Source organism: Oryzias latipes, chromosome 1 (assembly GCF_002234675.1).
Source record: "Oryzias latipes chromosome 1, ASM223467v1".
Classification (NCBI taxonomy): Eukaryota; Metazoa; Chordata; class Actinopteri; order Beloniformes; family Adrianichthyidae; genus Oryzias; species Oryzias latipes.
The window spans coordinates 12504636-12530081 of record NC_019859.2 but is presented as its reverse complement, the minus strand read 5'-3'; the positions used below and the strand labels follow the sequence as shown (position 1 = coordinate 12530081).

Sequence of the window (25446 nt, the reverse complement as noted above, 5' to 3'; positions counted from 1 at the left end):
AATATATTTTCTAGTTTAGTAAACATTTCCAATTCTTTTAGTTTAAAAAGCATTCTCCCCACACGGAGAGCCAGTTTGCCTCATTTTTGTTCAATAAAGGCTTCAGTTAGCTTTCAGAATTACCTATTAATGTGCACTTTGTAGTTTTTATCTTTTAAACAATCTTAAACACATTTTTAAAATGTTCTCTCCTTTTTGTGTTACCCAAACATCGATGTGGCCCTCTAGTGAAAATGCCCCTCCCCCCAGCTCATTTGAGTTAAAGATCTCTGCTTAAAATGGTTTATCGGACAACTTTAGTATTTTTAAACAAAAATAAAGGTAACACTGCACACACGGCGGACAGAGAACATCCACTCTGATGTACCTTCCAGCTCCACACTCATTTCACATAATGGTTCGTCTTCCACCCTCAGTGCTATCAAAAATACAAGTTTAAGATCTGAATCCTTAAAAATTACACCATTTAAGATGACTTAACACATTCTACTGGTATAGCTTTATTTTTTATTATTGCCTGGAAAAACTGAGCTTATAAAGACTATAAATATAGCATACTAAAGATTTTGGGAAATTATAGTCTCACCTTCTTCATCTGAGACATCAAGGTTCTCTGTCATGGTCTCTGGGACATTAAGCTTGTGTTTCTCTGTGACCGTCTGACCAATAATAGAAAAAAGAACAAACAAGCAATACTTTTTATAGTATTTCTGTGAGTGAGCTGCGAGTCTGAAAGTTGTTACAGGCTCACCGTTGTGGTAGTGATGACCTCCTCTGTGACAACTCTGAGTGTGTCCACCACAGAGATGTAACCCAAACGTCTAGCAATCGAAAGTGCGGTGTTCCCATTCTAACCGACAAAAGCAGCATTTGATAGAGTTCAGTAAAAAAAGAACAACATCAAAACATAATAACAAGAGCATTTTCAGGCATTTCTCATTTCTTACCACTGTGGTGGTGTTGGGTTTTGCCCCGTGCTGAAGCAAAACATTGATTATGTGTGTATTCCCTTGCTGTGCTGCCTGGTGAAGTGGAGTGTAGCCATTCTAAGGAAAGACAACCGGTAGTTTGTTGGATAGCATGTAAGATTGCATGTAAGATTCAGATATAAGGTGTGATTGTTACCTTTGTTTTGGCATTCACACTGGCACCTTGTTGTAGGAGGAAGTTAACTATTTTGGCATTTCCATAATGGCATGCCACAATCAGGGGAGTGTATCCGAGCTGCAGTGTAAGATAAAGAGGGAGAAATGTTTATTATCTTTAATCATGTCCGGTATGTCTTTTAATTATGACAATAAGAACGCCTTTAAATAAAATCGGATCTGACATTACTTGTTTCTAAAGAAAAAGAAAAACTTTCCCATCAAAGCTTTCAATACCCCCAAAGAGCCAGCAGGTGGCAGATTTGCAAAGACACGTGAAGACCATCAGCAAAGACAGTAAAAGAGGTAATATTTTAGAGAGTAATATTGTTCATGTGCACATGTGTAGTAATATGTTTTGATCATTTTCTGTGAGTGTTTAGCTGTGGACTAATGCACTAATGCAGTACTTTAGTTTGCTGATCCAAATTGGCGTCATGTTTGGCCAGAACTTCTGCTGCATTGACTCTGTCCTCTTGGGCTGCGAGATGCAATGGAGTCAGTCCACTCTGAAACACGTAAAGGACAGATGTATTGAAAAGGAAATGCAAACCTATCCATTTCCACGCAGAACTGTCTTAAAAGATTAACATTAATCAAAACAAACTGTGTGTTTGACCTTAGTGGCAGTGTTGACATGTGCTCCTTTGCTCAGCAGCAGGTTGACCATCTCCGCGTGTCCCTCCTGGGATGCCAGGTGTAGAGGGCTGACCCCCTGTTTGGTTAAAACATTGGTCTCTGCTCCATACTGCAGCAGCGCTGAAGCAATGTTTGTCTGGTTCTTTTTGGCTGCAATGTGGAGAGGAGTGTAGCCATTCTGGAAAAGACATGAGATAAATTGTTACAATCAATCAGTTAAAGTCAAGGTCTGGGTATTACAAGCAAAATAATTATTTTTCTTTAACTCTGCTTCAGAAGTTCCTGATTTAATTCCATCTATAATTTGTGTACCATAAAAAAACCTAATTTACTTTCAAGTTTGTAATTACAGCCCAATTGTATTATGGTCTATTAAACACTTTTACATAAATATTGGAATAAAGTGAAGAAAATGGGAAACTTGCTTCATTTTTATGAATTCTTGGATAAAAATAATTAAATATTTTTGTTGCCTGAAAAAAATCTAAAGAATTACTTAAAATCAATGAATTTTGTAAGGATCAATTTAACATTAATCAGTTTCTAAGCTAAATTAAATATCTAAACAATACTATCAACACAGCAAAGTTTGGAATAAAAGCTACGTACTAAAAAAATTGAATCTTTCTGACTGACCTTAGCAGTGGCATGAGGCGAAGCTCCTTTATCCAGCAGCAGCAGAGCCACCTCTTGGTTGTCATAATGAGCTGCTACATGCAGTGGAGTCAGGCCGCTCTATAAGAATATATAAAATATATAAAAAGGTGGATGTATGGATTTTAGTTTCCTGGGATCAGGTAGCATTTCTAATTCTTTTTTTTTTTTTTCAAAATCTATCAAACTTAAACAATAAATCATCAGTAATTGCAGTTTCCTGTCCACTTAATAGCTTTCTGAAATGATCTGATGATGTGCAATCATTCATCTTTGGTTCACCTTGCCAGCATCATCTAGAAGAGCTCTGCGTTGAAGGAGAAGCTTGGCTACATCAAGGCTTCCATATTTTGCTGCTACATGGAGGGGAGTGAATCCTTTCTGCTCAGGTAGAAAAGAAATTAAAAAGACTTATCAGACTTTGTTATTTCTTTTTTTGTTCAGTTAGTTTTAGATGATTAAAGCGCACAATCTTTCTACATGGAAGCCACGTGTCCTTCTCTGCTCACCTTGGTGGCCAGAGAGTGTGAGGCTCCGGCCTCCAGCAGAACAGCAGCGGTCTCCACCTGACCCTCTCTGGCAGAGATGTGGAGGGGAGTGTAGCCGTTTGTGGTGGCAGCATCAGGGTGGGCCATATGTTGCAGCAGAAGCTGGACAATATCGGTTTTCCCTAAACGAGATGCAATGTGGAGGGGAGTTTGGTCCTCCTGTGGTATTGGGGCACCAACATTTTAGCAAGGGAGGGGGAAAAAAAAGGCAATCATTTAAAGTAGCCCTATGATCAAAAATGCTCGTATGTACCGGTAATTTAATGCATTGAATCTACTTCATTACTCTAAATGAAAATACGCCTGATGATGCAAACAGCCAACTCACCCTTGCCACGGCATCCACTAGGGCTCCGTTTCTCAATAAGCAGCGAACTACCTCCATCTGTCCTGCCCGGGCTGCCATGTGGAGAGCCGTCTCACCCCGCTGACATGCAAAGCATTAAAGATTCAGACACTGATGCATTGGGGAATCGAAATCGACGTTGGAGAAAATGCCAAAAATTGAGCGGAGAAGAAAAATGAACAAACTGTTACTCACTATGTTGCGGACATCTGGAGAAGCACCGTTTTGCAGTAGCAACAGAACAATGTTGAGGTGGCCCATGAAAGCTGCTACATGGATGGGTGTCAGTCCAGACTGAATCCAATGAGATGGTGGGAAAGAAGAGAGGCACTGAGTTCAAATGTGCAACAGCAGAAAGAGCAAAAGTTCTGTGCTTCTGCACGTTTCTCCGAAAGTCACACAAAAACAAAGCTCACCTCAGTGATCGCCTGAATGGAGGCACCATATTTAACAAGAAGCTCCATCACTTTCACTCTGTTTTTCTTGCAAGCGATGTGGAGAGGAGTAAAACCATTCTGGCACAGAAAACAAGGGAAGTTTAACAGCTGGGAAAAATAGCACTAGACAGTTCCATTTTCTGTATTTATTTCAAAATTTGACATTTCCTGAGTTGTGGGGAAAAAACTGTACTACAAAATGTGGGATAAGCTCTTTTAACAAGACAGTAGTTCTATAAAATATCTACCAATGCTCTGGCATTAGGATTGGCCTTTTTGTCCAGGAGGACTTTGGTGACTCTGTAGTGACCACAGTGAGCTGCGACGTGCAGCGCTGTGAGGTAGTCAAGCGTAACGTCATCAACTGGCGCCTGATGCTGCAGCAGGAGTTTCACACACTCTATGTGGTCTCCCTGAGCCGACATGTGCAGTGGAGACAGCCCGTTCTGGATGAGTGCAAAGAGAGAGGTAAAAAAAAAAGTGAAGCATCTATTTCAGAATCAAAATGTCCAAGAAAAAAGATTGAAATCGTCCCGAACCGACTGTAACCAACCTTGGTTCTAGCTAAGATGGGGGCTCCTCTTTCTAGCAGAAGCTCCACTGCTGGGTCATGTCCGCTCCTGGCCGCACAGTGCAGGGGTGTCAGACCATCCTGTGGTCACATAGACACACAAGGACATTTATAATATGGAGTCAGTCGAGCTACATACCCATTTAAATAAAACTGAGAAGTTTGAATAACTGCTCATGCTGAATTACACCGCACCCTTGTTTTAGCATCTATCTGAGCACCTCGATCCAACAACAGAGCCACCATGTTGGTGTTTCCTCTCTTGGATGCCACATGAAGAGGTGTGATCCCATTCTGACAAAATAAAGAAATAAAAACAAACGTTTTAAACTTGAGTTAATAGCTATCTTTCATTTCTCGAAAATGTTATTCTCAGGAAGAGAGGAAAATGTTTTGGCTGTACCCTGGCTGTGAAGTCCACAGCAGCTCCTCTGTTCAGCAACAAGGTAGAGACATTCACGTTGCCATAGTGAGCAGCAATGTGCAGGGGGGTGAAACCGCTCTATTTATGACAGACAAGGAGAATACAGAGCAAATAGTGAGACAACAGGAAGGAAAGCAAGAAGGTTTATCTGTGGTAAATTCATGTATGAAGGAAGAGTCAGCATGCTGACAAAAACGCATGCTTCTGCAAAATAAAACAATGTGGCACATGCCGTGTTCATTCCCAACTGAGCTTCCATTTAACAGCAACTATGTGCAAAAACAAAACAAAAAAATGAGGAAAAAAATAAAGCTTTTTGACAAGTTAAAAGAAGATTTAAATAAAAGACAAATTACAAAATAATGCACAACTAGAAACTATATCTGCTTACACAAATGAATGTACAAACGAACATTTAGCTGTGAGCAATACAAACATCTACAATTAACAATCGTGGGACGGGGAACTCCTTACCTTCCCATTCTGAGAGACAGGGTGCAATTTAATTAAAAAACACAGTTAACTTAAAGATAAAGTGTTTCAGAATAGAAAAACAGGTGACATGCTGAGAAAAAGACTCTTAAACAAAAAAAGTGAAATCAACTGGTTTTGTTTACTGTGAAGCATAAATGAATCTGCTTAAATGAAAAACATGTCATTTGTAATGTGTTTTAACATTTTTACTTAAAAAGGATGCTTTAAAGTCAGCCATGCAACTTGTGGTACAGCATAGTGAGCTCCATGCAACCAGAATCATGATACCCAAATCTGACGTGCAGGAGTTTTCTACATTGGAAAAGAGTTAGGACAGAAAGGCTGAAAGAGATGGTCAGGAGGGCTAAAACAAAATGAGGTGAAGGGAAGACCAGTCTGTATACCTCTGTGGTTCTATTGACCATCATCTGGTTACGATGCATAAAGAGAAAAAGGGGAATAGGATGTAGGATCGTTAGGGAAACAACTTTGACAGGGAAGGAGAAACTACATGAAAGTAAATAATGAAAAAGAAAAAGAATTTGAAAATGTTTTGACATTTTATTTCATGATTGTTTTTTACTTTATGTCAGGTTGGAGCTTTTTTCAAAGTGTTCCCAGCTGTCTTTTAATTATGATTATACAATTTTTAGCCAAAATTTAAAAAAATCATTTTTTTAGTGTCTGCAGAGCGATAATAGTTCAAAAAAAATTTGCCTCTGAGTTTTGGGCAGAATCGTTGGCATAGAGGAACCCCGCCCCCCTTCCCCTCCCAGTTGCTGTGAGCTCTCTGTTTTCGTGCTTCCAGCTGCTCTTCACATCCCCAACCTAACATTACCAGTGCAACAAAAACGGTGAGCAATTTTAGAGCCATCCAGCCGAACAGCTTTGAACCAGATAACATCTGGGATGAGGCAAAAGAAGATGATGTACATGGATCTAGTCGTCTACAACAGTGTTTTTCAACCTTTTTTGAGCCACGGCACACTTTAACCTTGACAAAAATCTCCAGGCACACCAGCATCCAAAAATAAAAAAAACGAGAAACTCATAGTCTGCATTGATCTACAGCCCCTCCGCAATCTCACATGCTTTTTTTGTGATAATTATTGTGGCAGAAAAAGTTGGAAGCTGCAGCTGTTTTTTCTAAAAGATGTAATAAAAGTTGAGTTAGCAGATATAAAAACTGATTGATGTGTGTTCGTTGTGGTTTCAAGACGTTTAACAACGGAGATTCATTGTGCGCTGAGATGCTGTCACTTTAACCCAATGCATCATGGGAGATGTAGTCCAAACAGCCGCCGATCGCAGATAGACTTGCTTCTCTGAGCTTCATGGTTTTGTTCACTACCGGATTCTGTGGAAAACTACACCGCTAAAGACGAGCTTTAGCTGGTATTTTTGTTAGAATTGAGCGACTTAATGAGCAGACTCATGACAAGGAAGTGAAGACTTTAAGCACTTCTGATTGGTCAGACTGATGACGTGTGATTAAGCCTCCAAGAACAATTGGTGGAGACAGATAAAGGGGGGGAGGGACTTTTCCAAAAACGTCTGAAGCTACGGCTAAATCGCGGTACAGTCATTCTTATCAAAATGTCTTTAATAGAATCGAATAAACACAAAGAAAAATGTATTTTACGATCATTAATATTCCTAACTACTCAGTGTTTTATCAGGGCCTGTTTGGATGAACAAAGAGCTGATTTCCTGGAGATGGTAAATGTTTTTAGATCAGTTATGACCAGTTATGACCTTGGAGACCAGTTGAAAAACACTGGTCTCCAAGTGGATGCATCAGAAAGGAGTAGTTTCTTGTAGTTTCTACGTCACAAATACACTCTTTTTCAAACTGCATTTTTTGTCTGCTCCTGATTAACATCAATTTGAACAAAAAATACTAAAAATAGAGCCTAATTTTCTTTACGTATGTCCTCCATAATGAGAAAAATGCCACAAAAACACGTTAAAACCACCAAAACCACCATTTTTATCAGAGTAGGTCTTTAAATACCATCATTTTTTTAGGCTTCCTCACCTTGGACTGAACATCAGCATTGTGGTCATTCTGAAGCAGGAGCGCTGCAGACTTGGTGTCATCCTTGCGGGCTGCTATGTGCAAGGCTGGCAGGCGAACTTTCCCTTTGGTGTCATGCTCCAACAGGAGGGACACTACGGAGTTGTGGCCCTGCTGGAGAGCGATCGCAAGTGGAGTGAAGCCGTCCTAAAGGGCAAAGGTAAAAAAAAAAAGAAAAAGTTAGAAGAATGATTGTGCAACTAATCAGTTAAAGGTAAAAAACCTTGATGAATTCTGGGTTTTTGCTTAAACACACTTCTGTTGCAATGCTTTGGTTCCCTTCATTTTCCAGAAAATATCGCACGACCTCCAAATGATTCTCCTGCGCTGCCATGTAGAGTGGTGTAAAGCCATTCTGAAACGGTTCAAATGCAGACATTTATTATACAAACTTACATTACTTTCTATAATCCTTTATAGTAACACTTTCCACCTGTGATTGAGCGTTGACATCCGCTCCTCTTGACACCAGGAGTTTTACAACTTCTTTTTGTCCAGCCAGTGAGGCGATATGAAGAGCAGTGTTTCCCTTCTGCAAAAAAGAAAGCAGGGTTAAGAGAAACAATAGAATCCACAGCCTTTAAGCATATAAGCTCTTTGAAAAAAGAGCTGACTGAAAGAAGAGCAAGTATAGACTATGATGGAGTCAGTAATCTCTGACTTTAAAATTCAAAATGCCCTTTAAGACCTGTGAAAGCATCAACTGCTGTTTTCACACACAAAAAAAGTCCTCTCAGCTAAGCAAAAAAGCTACAAAACAGATGTAGTGACATCCATAAGATTTAGTGAAAAAGAAAACAATTCCAAAGGCATGTGAGGTTTGCGATAAGTTCTAAAAACGGGATGAGCAATATTCCTTTTGTACATCTATTGCACCTCGGATGAGGCTTTTTGGCCACAATATCATCAGAGGTAAAGATCTGCAGCAGAGCAGAGGTTGATTTCACCCTTTAAAACGGGGTACAAGGGGAAGAAATGCTGCCTAGAGGTATTCAATTTTTTTCTTTTTTGAGCGCGCCGCATTTTAACATTTCAAGGTTCAAGGTTTATTGCCGTTTGCACATACAGTACATCGGAATTTTTCTTTGGCATCTCTCAGATCAGGGTGAATATGGAGCAAGACAAAAATTTAAGAAGAGCATTGAATTAGATAACAAAAAGTACAAAAAAAATATAAATATGAATATTGCAGCGTTCAAACCTTTTCAGAAGAAGAATTATTGCACTTATGTGGAGTTAAATTGTTATTTGCATTCAGTGTCCAAGCTGGATTTCTTTTTAAAAACAAAAGTGTTGAAATGGTGCAGAATGCCACACAACATATCGATGTCAGTCCAAGGACACGAGCAGCATGTTGACACTATCTGTGTCAGCTGTTCATGAGCTTTTAAAGGTGATGCATGAGGTCTTTAAACACCGATAGTGAGCAGCTGGCCAAGCAGCATGACACACACCGAGATGTCTTTCTCTTGTGTCTTTTGACTAAATGCAGAACCTCCATGAACACAGTGTGATTTGTTAAAACTAAAGTTTTGGTATTGTTACTAAAATCTTGTTTTTTCTTTCCACTCAATGATCTTTCTGCATGAAGAAGACCCCTGTGTTCCCACGCGATTACCTTGGTGGCTGAGTCTACAGGTGCTCCTCTCTGCAGCAGTTCTTCCACCAAATCTTTGTGTCCCTCTTTAGCTGCCAAGTGTAACGCATTGAGTCCATTCTGGAAGAACCAAACAAATACTGTGCATTTAGCGTCTTCCATTCAAACCAAGATCGCAGAAACCTTAATAATTGTTCAAACTTTTAAAAACAACATTCAGTCATTCCAGAATTTCTAGATTTCTTGGACATTTGGACATACTCACTGGGTATGTTAAATAAGAAAGAAATTATTTGTCTTCTATGAATGCTAATAAAATTAAAATTATGCAAAAAAAAGTGTCCTTCTGAAAATATTCAGTAAATTGTGCAACACTACATTATAGGTCATTATGGAACATATCTAGTCATTATTTTTAGTCTACTCATTATCTGAACATTAACTGCAAGCCTGTAGTTGACATTTTCAAAAAACAGGCTTCATTTCCCAACTTTGTCTTGAAATCAGAAGAATGATATTTGTAAAAATGGGTTTGGCAGCTCATATAGACACCAAAAGAACACATTTTCCTCCCCTCTGGCATCCTCCGTCTGAGCATTACATCAAAGGTTTCAGTGTCATCAGACTCAAAGGAGAACAGGATAAATATTTTACAGTCAAAACTTCTCCAAACTAAGCTCAACTGAGACAAATGTTTGCATTTAGCGCACAAGAAAGGTTCACCTCATCATTGTTTTCCTCCATCCTGAAGGTAAAGTGGTATCTTAAACCGCAAGTCTGTCTTTCCCTGCTTTTCCGATCTATCACAGTTTCTCAAATCGTGGCTTTAAAGAAAACGAAGATCCCTTTTAAGTCCTCGCCTACTATCTCTGCTGGTCCTCACTGTTTGCCCCTTGAAAGATCCAGATCGAGATTTGCGTCCGCCAGATCCAGAGGATGTAATGTGGGAGAGAAAGTGCCATGGACCCACATCCTTCACCACTTCCCTCCCTGGTCCATTTGCAGCATGTGCATACACACACTCTTACCAATCAAAAATAGAGACACATCCCCTCTCCTGCGTCCTGAGTTGGCAAAGGCCAGACGGCCAAGACGGTGTAATATTTCTGCACTGTCATAGAGACATGAAGGATACACGCCAACATAGTTACATTTAGGAGCTGCTGAAAATGTCAAGCTGTCAAAGAGAAAAGTGGGGAATCTTCAAAGGCCAAAGCTGTTAGGGTGGGTTTTCTTTCTGAGTGACTTATGATAACCCTTTTAAAAGGTAGAAAATGACACAGCATGACTGAGCTGTAAAATAAATTGATTACAAAGACATAGATAACAAAAAAGATTCTAAAAACATCCAAACTATTTGATACTTGCAAAGACTTAAAACCTAGTTTTTTTTGGACGTTCAAGATGTTTTTCCAGGTTTTAAGATATTTATGGTAATTATTTTTATAATGAGTCAGAAGTATTTTGCTCCATACTCTTGACAATAGAAAAACGTGATTTACAAACTCAAAGAAACTCAAATAGCATTGTAACTTTTGGTTCAGTTTTAAGGATATATTTTTTTAAAGTTCAACATGTTAGACTGTCATTCGTTATCATTAGTTTGGAAACAGAAAATTAGATTTATGTTCTCAGAAAAAGTGCAAGTTTTAGATTTTATGGAGGATTTATTAAGAAGGACCAACATGTTTAAAGATGGTCTTCTCATTTTGTTCTCATTTTGCTCCTAATCAAAATGAACTGCAAGTACATAAAAACTAAAAAATATTCAAGCAATTTGCTCAGAACTATAGCAAAAGATACTTATTGGGCTGTATAACATTGAGCTTTTAGTAATTTGATATAATATTTAGTTGTTTTAGTTTCCTTTTTGAATCCTTGTGTGGAACCCTATTTTACTACTTTCTTGTCATTTTCTTCTTGACATTAGTGTTCTTTCCTTATTTTTGGCTACTTTTTTTGCAGTTTATTTCTCATTTCTGAAATTGATAAATAATCTTTTTGTGATGTTTGCACAAAAGCATGGCAGTAGAAAAACACGAGAGAATCTAGCCAATGTTAAACATGTTGAATCTTTCCTGGATTTCATTGTCATTGTGAAAGGAATTTTGTTTTTCCATTGTTTGTATTTTTGTTGCACTGTCACTCATCCAAATGTTTAAACAGATGCTTTATGATGATGGCATCAGTTTTTCTGCATGGTGGATTGTGACACAGCAAAAAAAAAAAAAAGTCTGCACCACATTTATAACCACTGAATAAGCCAGGAGACATAAATCAGCCATTAGAGGACCACACATATGTAGACTCTCAGACTCAAATGGTCTAAAGCTCCTTTTCTTCAGAGTCAAGCTGCGGAGAAAAGCTTCATTTAGCTAATGGACGCTGCTTTGCGCTCCACTTTCAGGACAAAAACTGTTGGGCTCCGTCCAACCCAGATTAATATTTGAGCTCCATTTGACCACTGACCTTCAACATGATCACACATGGTTATATGTGGTCACAATGTTGCTTCAAGGACACCCCAAGTGTCATATGGATTTGGCAGAGAGGAGAGAAAAGGCATGCAGATTAAAAAAAAAAAAGCAATATCACTCACTAGGGATTAACAATGAAATAGATTACGGGGAAAACCTGACTCATAATTTTGGAACATAACGGTTCACAAAAATATAGCTCATGCATCCTCTTGAATTCTTATTCAATGTTTGAAACTAAAACCAAAAGGAAATTAGACGTGTTTCTCCTGCAGTCCACAGATCCAATGGAAAATCTGAGATTAGGATTTTATGAAAAGATGTCTTTCTATAAAATCTGTGCTATAGAGGTCCATTGTCGTATGACTGGGACTCTCCTTATTTTTTTATTAAAGCAGGAAAGCCTCCTGCCTTTGGCACCAGACCTTGGCTGCATCCAGAAGGTATCTGCTTTCTAGGATTGGACTCCTCAGTTTTTATTGGACACAACTACTGTGGTTCCAACTCTTACCAGATTTAAACAGCGCAAATCCACAAAACAAGATGAATAAATATAAATGCTTGAATTTAGTTTTGCATTTTAAAACACACTTTTCAGTTACAAGCAAATCTATTAACTAGTATTTGCACTAAATAAGCTGCTTTAAAGATTGCTTTAGTTTTCACGTTTCTATGTCTTTAAAAAAATAAAAATAAAAATAATAATGCTGTGGCGGTTAGCACTCTCACCGCACAGCAAGAAGTCCCATCAAATCCCATGCGTGGAGCTGATGTTCTCCTCATGCATGCTCATGCAATTAACAGTCTGAGCCTGATTTTCAGGCTCAGACTATTAATTTTACAGCCGATAACACAAACTTTAAGCTTGAAGTGACTTTGTACACCCCCCCCCCCCCCCACCCCAGAAAATATGCAATTAATAAGCATTTAAAGAAATCATTGAAAAATTGGGATTTTTCCCAGTTTACTTATTTTGCGGTCAAATAAACTCACTTAATTTTATATTGAATGTATAGACGTTTAGGCTTTTATGTTTTTATGCATGTCAGTGCATCACAGCCTTCTGATACCATCAAAAAATGAGCTAACAGGGTCTCCATTTGGGACAGGCCCCACTGAGGATATAGGCGAGAATGTCCATCACATGTTGGTCACCTGACAAAAGTCTCAAATTCAATCATCTGACTGTGTGAAATACTTGGAAGGGCAGCACTGCCCTGTTAAAGGACAGAGGATGTGTGCGTGTTTGTGTGCCCTAAACAAAAGAGCTGGTGTCCATAGCAACAAACAATGGAATGATGGGCCGGCACCTGCCAGTGCCTGGCAACCATCCAATCACATGCCCGTGTATAAATAGCTGCTTTTAATTTGCAGTAGAATTATACAGGAGGTCCGTGTAAATATGAACACCAGATTGCAACACGTGTGTCACCATCCGAGAAGCCAACATCCTTCTTTAGGCTGTCTTATGACTGCTTTAAATCACTGAGGGATGATGGCTGAAGAATTTCACGCTCTGCTCTCCGCACTGATCTGTATAATGTAGCTGAAGGTGGGTGGGGGTGTCAGCTGACAGACCCCCCCCCCAGGGATGATCAGGGAAGTGGGTTTGATGGAGACGGGCCAGATGACACATGTGCTGGTCTGTTTTTGACGTTCTTGCATTTTCATCATTCATTCTGAGGGTCATCATTCATTCTGTTCTCTTAGTCATTAGTTCTTTGATATGTCTATGGATTTGCAGAATTACAATCACATCCACTTTAATTATAACTTGTGCTGAAGCTAGTAAATGTGTGTCTAACCTGGTTACAGGTGCTGATGTCAACTCCATTTTTGAGGAATTCCAGGACTTTGTCGGTATTTCCTGCTCGAGCAGCACGGAGGAAACTTGTGTTGCTGTCAGACTGAAGGAGACAGACAGAAAAATGGGTTTCATTTCAGAAATGGAAACAGGCAAAATATCATTTTTGACAAAACAAGCAACACCTCCAGACCATGGGGGGTTTCAGCACGAGTCATTCATTTGGATTTGATTCTTCTCAAACAGACAATTTTCTTTATAGTGTGGTTTTTTACCAAATGTAAACATTTTCCCTTAAACCGTGACACATCCCTCCACAAAACAGATTACAAAACCAACATGCACAACTCCTCAGGAAATGCTACCTGCAAACCTCACACTAAAGAATGTGATGAATTGCTGTATAAAACAAACCAAAAAAAAGTGAAAGTATATGAAAAACTGGGTTTCTGTAACTAGTTGGAATGTTAACTCCCTCTTTACAGATCCATGACTCCACGTGGCCTACTTCTCGAAACAGTCTTTAAAATCCAAACCCCCTTAACATTCCACTCTAGCATACCACGCAGCAGCCAAAAATATCTCCCCCAAACACTGCCAGAGTTCAGAGCCCAAACCTCTAAGAGTTGCAGCAAATATTAAGGTTATTTTTCTATATGCATTTACTTATTTTTAAATGTTACAAAAACTGTCATAAAAAATGCTAAGGCTCTAATTTAACATAACCTTTTAGCCCCAATGTAAAAAATGACATCATTTGACTAATAACCAGTAGCGAATGACTTTTTTGATGCTTATTAGTAATCAGGAATACAGTTATTTATTAACTTATTTATTCTATAAAAATGACATTTATGGAATTTACTGGATTGATTCAGATTATTATCTAGAATAAATTGACCTATATCAATTGTAAAACTATAGCTCAGTTTGATGCTTTTTTGCTTGTTGTGTGTTTTCTTTTTTTTAGAAAAACCTCCCTATGAACTAGGGCTTTGTAAATAAACTAAAGTGAATTAAGTTTTGCTGGGAAATAAAACCCCGGATGTAAACTTTTAGTTAAAATTAAACCACCTGCAAACTTCTGCATTATTGATTTGTTTGTTTTTTTAAGGTATTTGTGTGTCAGGCAGACCCAGCAGGGTCTTACTTGTAAGGTCAGGAACATGATCACCTTAAGGACCCGCCCCTTACAAAGGCCAAACATATTAGGACAATGTGAGCGCATGCAAGCGTGAGCAAAGTCACAACAAACCTTAAGCAGAAAAGTGGTTTAACCCTTGTGCTATCTTAGATGACCCCACCCTTACCTTGACATGTTCTCCCTACCATGACAAAGGTGGATAAAGGTGGACAGATTTCATGTAATCCATGGACACCAGTGAAGATCACAAATCAGTGAAGAAAAAAGGTTCAGCGCACTGTCTAGTGGGTCTAGATGACCCAACTCCCAACGTTAAAGTGCCTAGGATAGCACAAGGTTAAAGGCATCAAGGCAGCAAAAGTAAAACAAAGCAGGGAAACTTTTTTTTCCCTTTCTTCTTACCAGTAAATTATCCACTTCGGTCCCAAAGTCAGCAGCCTTGTAGTAATCATTGTTTAGGTTTAAGTCATTGTCATTTTCACCAGTCTTTGAGCCTTTATCTGAACCACAGGCTTTACAAGCTGCTGCATTACCCATAGTTACAATCCAACTCAGAATCTGAAAACCATGGCTCTTCTTTACTCACTTAATGACATTCTAGAAGTTTTGATCCATTAAAGTCCTTCTTTGTAGCCTTTCACTCTGTATCCTGCGGTAAAAGCTTTTCCATTATAACTCTCTGCAACCTTCCTGCACAACTTCACATTAAACCCCTCGTTCAGACCTTCTAAATATTCTGGAAAATTCTCCTTCTTGGTTTTTTAGAACAACCGGTCGCTTGTCTATATTCCATATATAATTTGTCTCAGCCTTCTCCTCCCTGCTGGCTCTGCCTGTCTGTTTCCTGCCTACCCTACCTCTACTTCGCTCTCTGTAGGTTAACAACTGCATACATAAACATTTAACCCTCACAGTATATCTCGTCTTGTCTATTTTTACTCCTCTAGGTCATCAGTTCTACCAGGTCCTGGACCTCTGCTGCACGTGGCCAGATCAAGGGCTGCAACAGCTGGGTTAGTCAGAATGTGGAGTGCATTGCCAGGAACGCTTTAGAAATGCACAAAAAATAAAATCAACAGATGGACTAAATATTAATAATATTTACTAAAGCCTTAACTTTTTGGTTAATGCTAAACTAATATCTGTTTTGATCTCTTTTGCTTTCTCTTAGTTATACTTTGGTACACATAGTACTGTCTGAAAGAGACATTTTACTGAAAAAGTACTAAATCTCTTGTCTTGAAGGTCTTAATGAATTATAATAGTACCGCTAAAGACCCACTCTAATGAGAATTGTGTTAAGTGGTGTTTTTAACATGTTCTTGCTGCTTTTTTTATGTTGGTGGACATATTTAAAGAAAATTAGGCTTAAAAGTCAATTTCTGAGTATTTCTGTATTCAAAACGTTGTGAATCAGGAATGGATAAAAAAATCCCACCTGGAAAAGAGCTTATGTGTGACGTGGAAAATACATTGGGCAGGCTCAAGCTCCCTGCTCTGCTTTGCAAAAAAAAAAAAAAAGGTAAAGGGGGGCGGGGTTGCTTTGCACCAACTGTCCCGCCCACAACTCAGAGGCGAACTCCAGCCGCTCTGGAAAACTATGTCCTAGAAAACGACACAGGATTCTTGGCTTTGGTTAAAAACATCATAATCATAATTGGCTTAGAAAAGATATCTAAAAATAACAGTTGGACTTTAATGGTTCAGTGCTCCCCTTTAAAATATATTATTAACAAATGTATGGACCCCACCACATAACTGATCCAGTTATGTGTTCACATTTGAAACTAATCATTTTCAAATGATTTCTCTGACTAGTTCCCAATAATCTTATTTCCAATCAAAGTAAATATCTAAAGACAGACCAAATGAAAGCTGATCTAACTTCAGATGGATCACAGCAGGATTTTTCTAAATATGACTTTTATGATTTTAATAAATCCCACTTCAGCAGTCATTAATCGCTCAATAACCCTGCTCCTTTCAGGTTTTCCAAAACATGTTTAATCTGATTTTATATTTAGACTATGTTAGGAAAAAAGACAAAAATGGCAATTTGTTACTGTAGATAAATAAAAGGCTGCAACACGGCAGATTGAAGCACACGGTCAGAGCACTTAAGCCCTGCGTCAGTTTGCCCTTCTGGTGTTCCTGTCCCGTATAGTTGAGGGCCATTCAGGGTTTATCGTCTGCACGGACTGTCAGGCTGACTAAGGGCAACCTGTGAAGCTTGAAAAAAGAAAGCAGTGTGGTTGTGCTTAAGTAGAAACGACGCGAAGATAGAGATGTTGATGATCATCCACAGACTTCAGCAAGGGACCTTTACAGATGCTCTTCAGACAAGTTTAATGTTGAAAAATGAACACAATGGTTTGTAACCATGAAAAAAAGCAGCATAAGAACAGTAAAAATTTTAATAACTGTGTGAAAATGAGAGTTATCCAAGATGAACGACACGATTGACATCTACACTTTTTACCAGGCGTTTTCTCTCAGCTCTTTCCCGTCGCCGCCTCCTCTTCTCTCTGGCTTTCTGCAGCGCTTGGTAGTCTGCATGTTGCTCCAGCTCACGAGCTTTCTTCAGATGAGCAGCAGCATGGGCCATTTTCAAACAGCTTAGTGACTTTCCTCGTAATTTTTGCCAAAAACCAAAAGTTTCTCATAAGAAAAACTCTTAAAGCCACACGCAGTGTAAAGATTTAACACAATTCTCGGATTATTTCCTATAAAACCACTAAGTTAATGATCGTCCAAAATCTTCAACTAAAAGACTCCAAAAAAAAAAAGTTTCCACTTTTTACTTGTTGTATCCTTTTCCTTCCTCTCCAGGTTAAAAATAAATCCTCTGAAGACCAGAAAATGGGAGCTGGGTTTCCTCACATTTACATGTACTTTTTGCAGGAGCAAAGGCTTTGGGAGAAGAGAGACAACATCTGAAAAACGGCCCGATGGATAATGAGAACAAAACCATCCCCTCGCTCATTACATAGCACAGCATGCACAAACACACATCCACGCAGGGGAATGATCCCCTCCAGATGCAGCTGCAAAATGGGATTTGTGCAGGCCGGCACAAGTGTGCATGTGGATGCTACTGAATGCACGACCTGCAGCCACAGGAAAGTGTTTTAATGCCAAAGGGGTTTAGGGAAACGGCATGCCAGCAGCCAGCTGACTCCTGCAGCACAGCTGCTCTCTGAATTTGTGACAATGCTCTACATCCGGAGCGACAGAGGTGCACTTTAGGACAGAAAATGGGAGGGTGGTGCACTCTACAGCTGTTTGATGCATATGTTTGGTTTCACTAACACCAGCCTTTTCACTTTAAGTCATAAAATAATTATTTTTATGTGAGACACAACACTGACCTTTACTCAGAAGAAGAACATTTGCAAGCTACAAGGACAGAAATATTCTAATTTCAGTCTGCCCTCCATATTGGCAGCTGATGGAATTTAGTTTGACATGCTCACATATGTGTTTGTGTGTGTTTGTGTGATTCCACCACCTGGGGATTGCTGCCAAGGTCTCCTCTGTCTCTGTCAGCAGAGCTATGTTGGCAGTCTGAAATTTCAGCAGCAGAAACAGGGACGCACCTCCCACTTCTATTTCTGTTAACACATCCTGCCTAATGTGCTTCACAACTTCAGTCAACAACATTTCTCCCTGCTAGTAATTATGAATGGGAAAGATTTGCAGAGTCACACCGCTGTGTAATGCAGTTTAGACATATTTTACCCTGAAGCATTAATCCAGAGTGTTTAAGTTAGTTACACGGCAATCCTGCTGTTAAAATGAAAATGAGTTTGTGACAATTAGGCGTCACTAGCGCCCTCTGCTGGGGATACATGCAAAATCTCTTTTTCTAAAGAGATAAAAAAAGTTGAATAAAAATTATACCAATATAGATAGCTTTTACAAACTGAGGTACTGTAAAGCTGAGTGTCTTAACCTGGCAAATCGATAGGTAGTTTGGTTCCTCAACCCAGTGAGGTATACAGCCAATCTATAACTTAATGTTACGTTATACCGTGGCTTGTGTAAATACTCAATTCTGATCAGCTGCTGACATAAGAGTAAAGAAATGTCTATGTTTTTCTTTTAACATTTACTTTATTTCTAACTTTTATCATTTTGATAGGATATATTTTTATGGAGGGAAAATAGAAGTTATTTCAGGTTTAAGTTGATTTATTCCAGAGTAATATTTTCACTCTATTTTTATTCATATTTATGTTTAAAAAAAAGTTTAGTTTTAGGCCTGTGACCATCAGCGTGTTTTGGATTTTGGCCCCGAGAGCAGTTTGACACCCCTGCCATTAAGGTTAATGCTATTCGTAGTACACCCAAACACTTCGACCCTTTAGAGACGGAGTCTGGAATCAAGTCAGCACACACACACACGCACACTTTCTCCGCAGAGCCAAGACACGTTGTTTGTTTTTGTGCCAAAGCCGACTCTAGAAAGATGTCATGAAATGGGCAGCACCCACAAGGAGCAAAAGCCGGTGCCTCAAAGATCGAGTCTTCTTACTTCTGGGTAGCAAAATAAAACTGAGAAAATAACAAATTTCATAAAAAAAATGAGTTCTTAAGGGAGCCAATATATGGATATTGTTTACCCTGAAAAGCTTAAGAAAAGCATGATATAGACCCTTTAAGACACAGGGGTTGAACTCCAGACGTCAAAGGACATTGTCCTTCATGGTTTTCAAGCTAACCCGCCATTGTAGCTTTTTATTGGGAACACACGTCTGACCCAGGTAATCAGCTGCAGATAACCAAGGTTAAAATCTAAAAATTGCAATAAAAACTTGCCCAGGAGAAGCTTTTATTCCCAATTCTACTTTTTACAATACAGTCAGTAGCGTATATAATTTAAGACAGTTGTCCCCCACTTTTTCTAGCCCACGGACTGGTTTAAAGACCCACTCCAATGAAAGATTTTTTTGGGGTGTTTTTTTTAACATGTTCTTGTGGCATTTCTCTTAAGATGGTGGATATATACAGTACAGACCACCTTCTCATTCAAATGAATGGGAAGGTGTGTCCAAACTTTTGGTCTGTACTGTTTTACCAAAAAAAAAGCTAAAATTGCATTTAAGTATTTTTTGGTTTTGTTAAAATCATTGTGAATCAGAAACAGATGAAAAATGTCCTTTGAAAAAGCTTGTAGTTGTGAGATAGAAGCTATAATTGGCAGGCCACAAGCTTCCTGCTCTGCTTCATTCTGATGCATCCACAAGCAGACAAGAGATCCGTGTACGTCTTTGTTTTCCTCGTCCGAGCTGGCATCTGGCTCAAAACTTTACAGCTGAATAGCTCCAATATAGCTTGCGATTTTTGCTGTTCCGGTAATGTTAAGTTGGGGTTGGGAGGGGCTGTAAGCTAGCAGGAGAGCATAATAACAAAGGGATGATGAGAAGCTCGGGTGGGCTTACTCTGCTCAAACAGTCACACCCACAACTCAGAGACAAAGTTCTGATGAAGTACTGCCGCTTTGCAGAAACTATGTCTTAGAAAACAACACAGTTTCTTTGATTTTGCCTAAAAATGGCATAAATATAATAAAAAAGACCACAATATAACAATAAAAGACCAATGAGATCAAAAGATAAAAACACATACAAAGACTTGTGCACTTACATAAGCCATTACATGATTGCCACCTTTATTGATCCTTTATGTTAGTTTTGATAAATTGGGTGATTATAAACTAACAAATTGTAAGAGTGTGTTTGTGTGAGTCAGTGTGCATAGTTTCACTCAGGGGTCAGATTACACTGACAGGAGTCTAAAGGAAAGCTGATGTGAGATATTGTTTCTGTAGAATGCAACACACGGGGAGGGAGGTAGTGGTTCACTTTCCACAATATAGATCCGAGGGCTTTTATTTGGCCCATTAGGAATCCTTAAAAGACTGATACAGAAGACTTGGAGATCAGCACAAAAACCCTGTGAGAGTCTGTTCGGCTGTCTCACACAGGTTCATCTATGCATGACAGGGGAAAAGACAACAACAGCAACAACAAAAAAGAAACGGAAAGCAATATCAGTTACTAGAAGTATGTGTTTAAGTGATCTTCTGGGTCTGCCTGCTAATAGAGCTGTGGTGCTGACAAGGCAAGTTCTGCCGCCAATAAGCGTCCAGTAACATTTCAAATATTTAGGATTTATGAAGGGCAGAATGTTTTTTTCCTTTTCAGAACCTTCTCTTCTAAAGTTTTTACAGGCTTGGAATGTTTTATGATTGCATTCAGCCAGTTACACTATTGCTTTACAATAAAGAAAATTCCTTTTTTTTCTATTATATTTGTGTTAATTATTTTGAGGGTGAGAAAAAAAGGTGAGCAAATGAATTTAAGTTTGTTATCTTAAAATTTCACTTGTTACCACCTTACTGATTTGGGTAACACTTTATAATAAGAGTCTTTAATAAACCATTTATAAGACATTAACAAGCACTGTTTCCCTTTCAGCCTTTCCCATCAGGGGTCGCCACAGCGAACGAGTCGCACGGTAAACTTGGCAATGTTTTACGCTGGATGCCCCTCCTGACGCAACCCTCTCAAAGCAACCGGGCTTAATGTTAAAGACATTAACAAGCACTACTTGTGTTTTATTAATCTGTTTATAATTACATTAATTAGCATTCGTAAATGTCTTACAACTGACTTACAAGTTTAAATAAGCTGTTTATAATTACATTAAATATTCCCTAATAAACTACTTATAAGACATTAACTAGCATGAATAATGTGGTATTAAGCTGCTTATAAGACATTTATTAGCATTTTTTAATCCTTTATAAAGTATTTGTTAGCATTTGCAATTTTATACAAATACCTTATAAGATAATAATAGATGTTATAATTGTGTTCTTGTTAACAGTTTATTGAGTGTTTTGCAGCCCCCGATCTATAGCGTGACCAAATAGGGCACATGTGTCAAACTCAAGGCCCGCGGGCCAAATGTGGCCCGCCATGGCATTTTATGTGGCCTGCGAGAGCATAAATGTTTTTAATTTCTGCCCTTTTCAAGGGGTAGTAACTTTCCACTTTTTTTAAAAGTGTTAATTGTGTCTCCAATCTCTAAATCAACATAACTTATGTCGATGCAAGCCTTTGTAAAGTCATTGAGCTTCTTTTTTGGACTGTGCAGTTGTTCTAGCTCTGAGTATTTCTGTGGGGCTGCAATGGCAAGTTCTGCCACCGCAGCACTGCAAAAAATTTAGTTTCTGATCGACTCCCACTTTATGAAATGCTGAGGACAATGTACGTCCTTTGTTGTAGGCCCTGAGCACCTTTCGGTAATGCTCCACCACCTCATCAGGGACAAGTGCTGCAATCTAGACATTGTAGTCAAGCAATGTATTTAAAATTGTGTACTCTGCAGGTTTGCGTGACAGTTATCAACTCATGTGGTAAAAAACTTTTCCGACTGCATTCCCTTAACCTTTTAAGCAATGTGCTGACAAACTCACATTGACCCTGATTGTCAAACTTATAAGTTCCTGATTTTATGGTCTGAGACAGTCTGTGTGCTGCCCCTTAGAGGCTAAAACAAGGTACTAAAGTTTAATTTCACAATTGTTTAACTTATACAAGTCTCATCTCATTTCAGAAGTTTCACGTCATGCTTGGCAGCTCTAGCATAAAAGCCCAGGCCACCTTAGAATGTGTGACGGTCGGACGTGGAAGTTACGCAACAGTTGTCAAGTGCAATTGGCATTGAATCCAGCAAACTCTCTCCTTTTGGGATTTGCAATGAACATTCACTCGGGATTCTTTGCTCAATACATCAGACATTATTAGCTATGATGTTAGTGTCATTATATCACTCAGACACAGGGATTCTGCAAACCCTCAGCTGTGCCAGCAGCCCCGCCGTTGGACATTGTTGAGGCAGTGTCTTGAGCCAGCGGCTTGAAACAATAAAGTTCTGGAACATGAGCGCCTGCCTCGGGAGAAGGTGGCATAGAAAAATCCTTAACCTCCACAGAAAGTTCTGTGATGAAACTGGCATCACTTTGTTCTGGATCACTCTCCATACGGAAGACTCAGTGTGACTGTAACCTAACCTAGCCCCGCCAATATTTTGTTCTTTAATTTTTTTTAAATCTGGGCTGGGAGTGGAGTCAGCCTCTAACTGTCCTGCTTGACAGTCCCATGTTATGAGTCTACTCCTAAAAAGCTGCTGTTTGTCCACCACTTTGTAAAGAGGATGGGAGGGTTGTCCATGGTGGTCCATAATTTAGCCAGCAGCCTGTCCCCTCACCACCTATTCTATTCTATTCTATTCTATTCTATTCTATTCTATTCTATTCTATTCTATTCTATTCTATTCAGAGATGGAGCACGAGATTTGAAAAATGCAAAATGTCTCTATGGATTCAAAAAATTTGACTTTTTTTTAATTTACCTTAATAGACAGCAAACAATCTGGTGCAATGATCAAATATTGCTTTGATTTTATTCTAATAACATCTCATTCAATGGCTTGAATAGGAGCCTGTATCTCTGTGATCCTGAAAAGAATGAGTAGATAGAGAAGATTGATGGGTGTTCATGATTACATACTTATTTATTATTGACTTTACATATTAAAATGTTCTTATTTTTTGTGTGGAAGCTTTGTTCTTTGTTAATTACTAATTAATAAAAAAATAGAAGAAAAACAACAAGAGGTAAATGTATACAATTGTAAAGACAACAGGAATAGAATCAGGGTTTACTGATGTCATAGATTTCAAATGACATCAGTGCCCTTATGTAATGATGATGTCACAGCACATGATGCTAGTTTATGCAAACATGACTTCATACGACATCACATGATTTCATATGACATCATGCAGATTGGGCACTCTAGTCCATATATACATCTCAGATTTCTTGTCAAAACATTCGCTGTGGTCAGAGAGATCAAAAGTCATTGCTCTAGAAAGAGTACTTTGAAAACACATTCTTTGCAGAGACAAAAAGCTTTTGTTTCAGACACTTTCTGTAAACTCTGTCATTTCACAGTTATTTTACACCCAACGAGTGGTAAAAATGCCCCGTGTAACCAAGGCAAACAGGCGCAAAAATCCAAGCCCAAAACTCAGTGAAGTTCTGGAGGAACTCAACACGCTGAAAAAGGCCCACGAAAACCTCATCCAGGACAAAAAAGGCCACGGTCTTTCTACCAAGGTGGTAGCTCTTGAGCATGAAAATGCTCAATTGAAGAAAGAGCTGAAAGAACTTGCTGTTTCAACTGACACCAAAGAGTTGAGAGAGAAATTCAAAAACTTAAAAGAAGAGAAAGATCAGACGAGTGAAGAACACTTGACCCTGAAACAGGCCAACCTTGACATGGTCTGGGAACTTGAAGAGTGCAAGGCCGTGTTGGTCCAACAAATGGACATCAATGACAAAAATGAAGCTTGCATTAAAAAGCTGAAACAGCAGCTTAAAGATTTAAAAGAGCAGAAGGCTGCAAAGGGAGGCAAAGGACCCAAACCAGACAACAATAAGGCCTTTGAGGACCTTAAAAGAAAATATCAAGAGTCTCAAGAAGAAAATGAAGAATTAAAGGCAGAAAATCAAGTTCTGGTTGATGAATTTGGAGATTTGGAGAAAGAAAAGGCTGACTTAAACAAGAAACTGGAGGTCTCTCCTCAGCATGAATCCACTATCGCTGAGCTGAAACAGCAACTGAAGACACATGAGGAGGAGAAAAAGGCACTCCTTGAATTGGTCAAACTCAAGGAAAAAGAAGCCGAAGATGCAAAAAGGGAGTTGGAAGAACTGAAGCCAAACAGAGAGAAGAAAACAGTTTCTGTACAGACTGACTCTGATGCTGAGGAGAAGAAAACAGTCTATGTACAGAGTGACTCTGTGAATCAGGAATGCATCACTAAAGAGGGAGAAACCACAAATCCCAAAGACCAGACTGGGGAAAAGACAACAGAGGTTGGAAAAACAAGCTCTCCTGACACAGAAAATGATGGAAGGGCTGAGAAGGAGAGTGATGGAATAAAGGAAGATCCTCAAGAAATCCAAGAGGAACTTTCTGTCAAGAACCTCGAAAGCAGGGATAAAAAAGAACAACAGGCTGAAGTAGAAGTGAAACCAAAGAAAGGAAAGAAGGTAAAGAGATTTTCCTTCACCAAATTTTGCCGCAGATTGTTTAGCTGGAAAAAGTAAAGCAAGCGACTGCACACAATTTAAAAAACGGGCTGCATGGTTAAATTGGCGTTTTCTTTCCATGCATGCGTGGGGTTTTCTCTGGGTGCTCTAGTTTCCCCCCACAATCAAGAAAAATACATTAGGACTGTACAACAATCACTGCTAAAAGGACTTCAACACCTGCTACATCCTCTTCTAGATCAAATAAACGGACTTGAACCATTTCCAAAAAAACGGGCTGCATGGTTAAATTGGCGTTTTCTTTCCATGCATGCGTGGGGTTTTCTCTGGGTGCTCTAGTTTCCCCCCACACACACACAAAAAGTGAAAATCAAGATTCTTAGATGTAATGACACAAGACACTGGTAATATCCAGGAAAACATTAAAAAAGATTTTAATAACATCGATATTTAAAATAAATTTAACAAAAGTGTTTATTTCAAGTAATTTATTAAAACTGTATTAGTTTTTTTTCATGTATGTATGAAAATGTATATAATATGCAATAACTAGATAGTTTTAGTTTGTAATAAAACAAGTTTAAAAAAAAACTGAAATAAAAAAACAAAAAAAAAAACATATATATAATCCAGCCTCAGAGAGTTACAAACCTGTGCTTTCTGTGATGGTCCCAAGCCCATAGAAATGGAGAGGGTATATATGCCTGTCGTTGCCTTCCATGTTCAGTCAAAAAAGCAAAAGGCACTGGTAGATGGTACTCTGGCTTCAGCTAGACGGGGTTCAACTCCCTGCAGTGTCCTTGAAAATTCTTTGACTTTGACATGAAACAACAAGTTAAATAGTCTTCCAAAAAAGATTATTCTAAAGTTTTAAATATTATTATATGTTGATATAAAAGAAATGTTTAGGAATTGAAGGATATAGCAATATTAAATGTATATCATGTAAATGTTTTCTTTTTTTAACTCAATTGCTTGC

At 38.7% G+C, this 25446-nt stretch overlaps 1 protein-coding gene across 11 annotated transcripts in view; it reads right to left on the bottom strand.

Annotated features, from left to right (window-relative positions):
* LOC101168180 (ankyrin-2) overlaps positions 1 to 25446 on the bottom strand; it is a 71590-nt gene that overhangs the window by 34033 nt on the left and 12111 nt on the right. For 2 of the 11 annotated variants that reach the window (XM_023956343.1, XM_020702823.2), the window contains exons 1-23: positions 14740 to 15334; positions 13195 to 13296; positions 8934 to 9032; positions 7749 to 7847; positions 7572 to 7670; positions 7277 to 7462; positions 5643 to 5666; positions 4744 to 4842; positions 4536 to 4634; positions 4323 to 4421; positions 4018 to 4215; positions 3749 to 3847; positions 3528 to 3626; positions 3315 to 3413; positions 2948 to 3145; positions 2721 to 2819; positions 2421 to 2519; positions 1765 to 1962; positions 1556 to 1654; positions 1126 to 1224; positions 948 to 1046; positions 752 to 850; positions 587 to 659 (exon numbers count right to left, since the gene is read on the bottom strand). In XM_023956343.1, coding sequence (XP_023812111.1) covers positions 587 to 659; positions 752 to 850; positions 948 to 1046; positions 1126 to 1224; positions 1556 to 1654; positions 1765 to 1962; positions 2421 to 2519; positions 2721 to 2819; positions 2948 to 3145; positions 3315 to 3413; positions 3528 to 3626; positions 3749 to 3847; positions 4018 to 4215; positions 4323 to 4421; positions 4536 to 4634; positions 4744 to 4842; positions 5643 to 5666; positions 7277 to 7462; positions 7572 to 7670; positions 7749 to 7847; positions 8934 to 9032; positions 13195 to 13296; positions 14740 to 14874 — 2599 coding nt within the window. In that variant the 5' untranslated portion in view covers positions 14875 to 15334. Of the gene's footprint in view, positions 1 to 367; positions 419 to 586; positions 660 to 751; positions 851 to 947; positions 1047 to 1125; positions 1225 to 1555; positions 1655 to 1764; positions 1963 to 2420; positions 2520 to 2720; positions 2820 to 2947; positions 3146 to 3314; positions 3414 to 3527; positions 3627 to 3748; positions 3848 to 4017; positions 4216 to 4322; positions 4422 to 4535; positions 4635 to 4743; positions 4843 to 5238; positions 5248 to 5642; positions 5667 to 7276; positions 7463 to 7571; positions 7671 to 7748; positions 7848 to 8933; positions 9033 to 9635; positions 9896 to 13194; positions 13297 to 14739; positions 15335 to 25446 lie in introns of those variants that run through there. The other 9 variants (XM_020702777.2, XM_020702815.2, XM_020702809.2 and 6 more) reach the window with 8 other exon arrangements.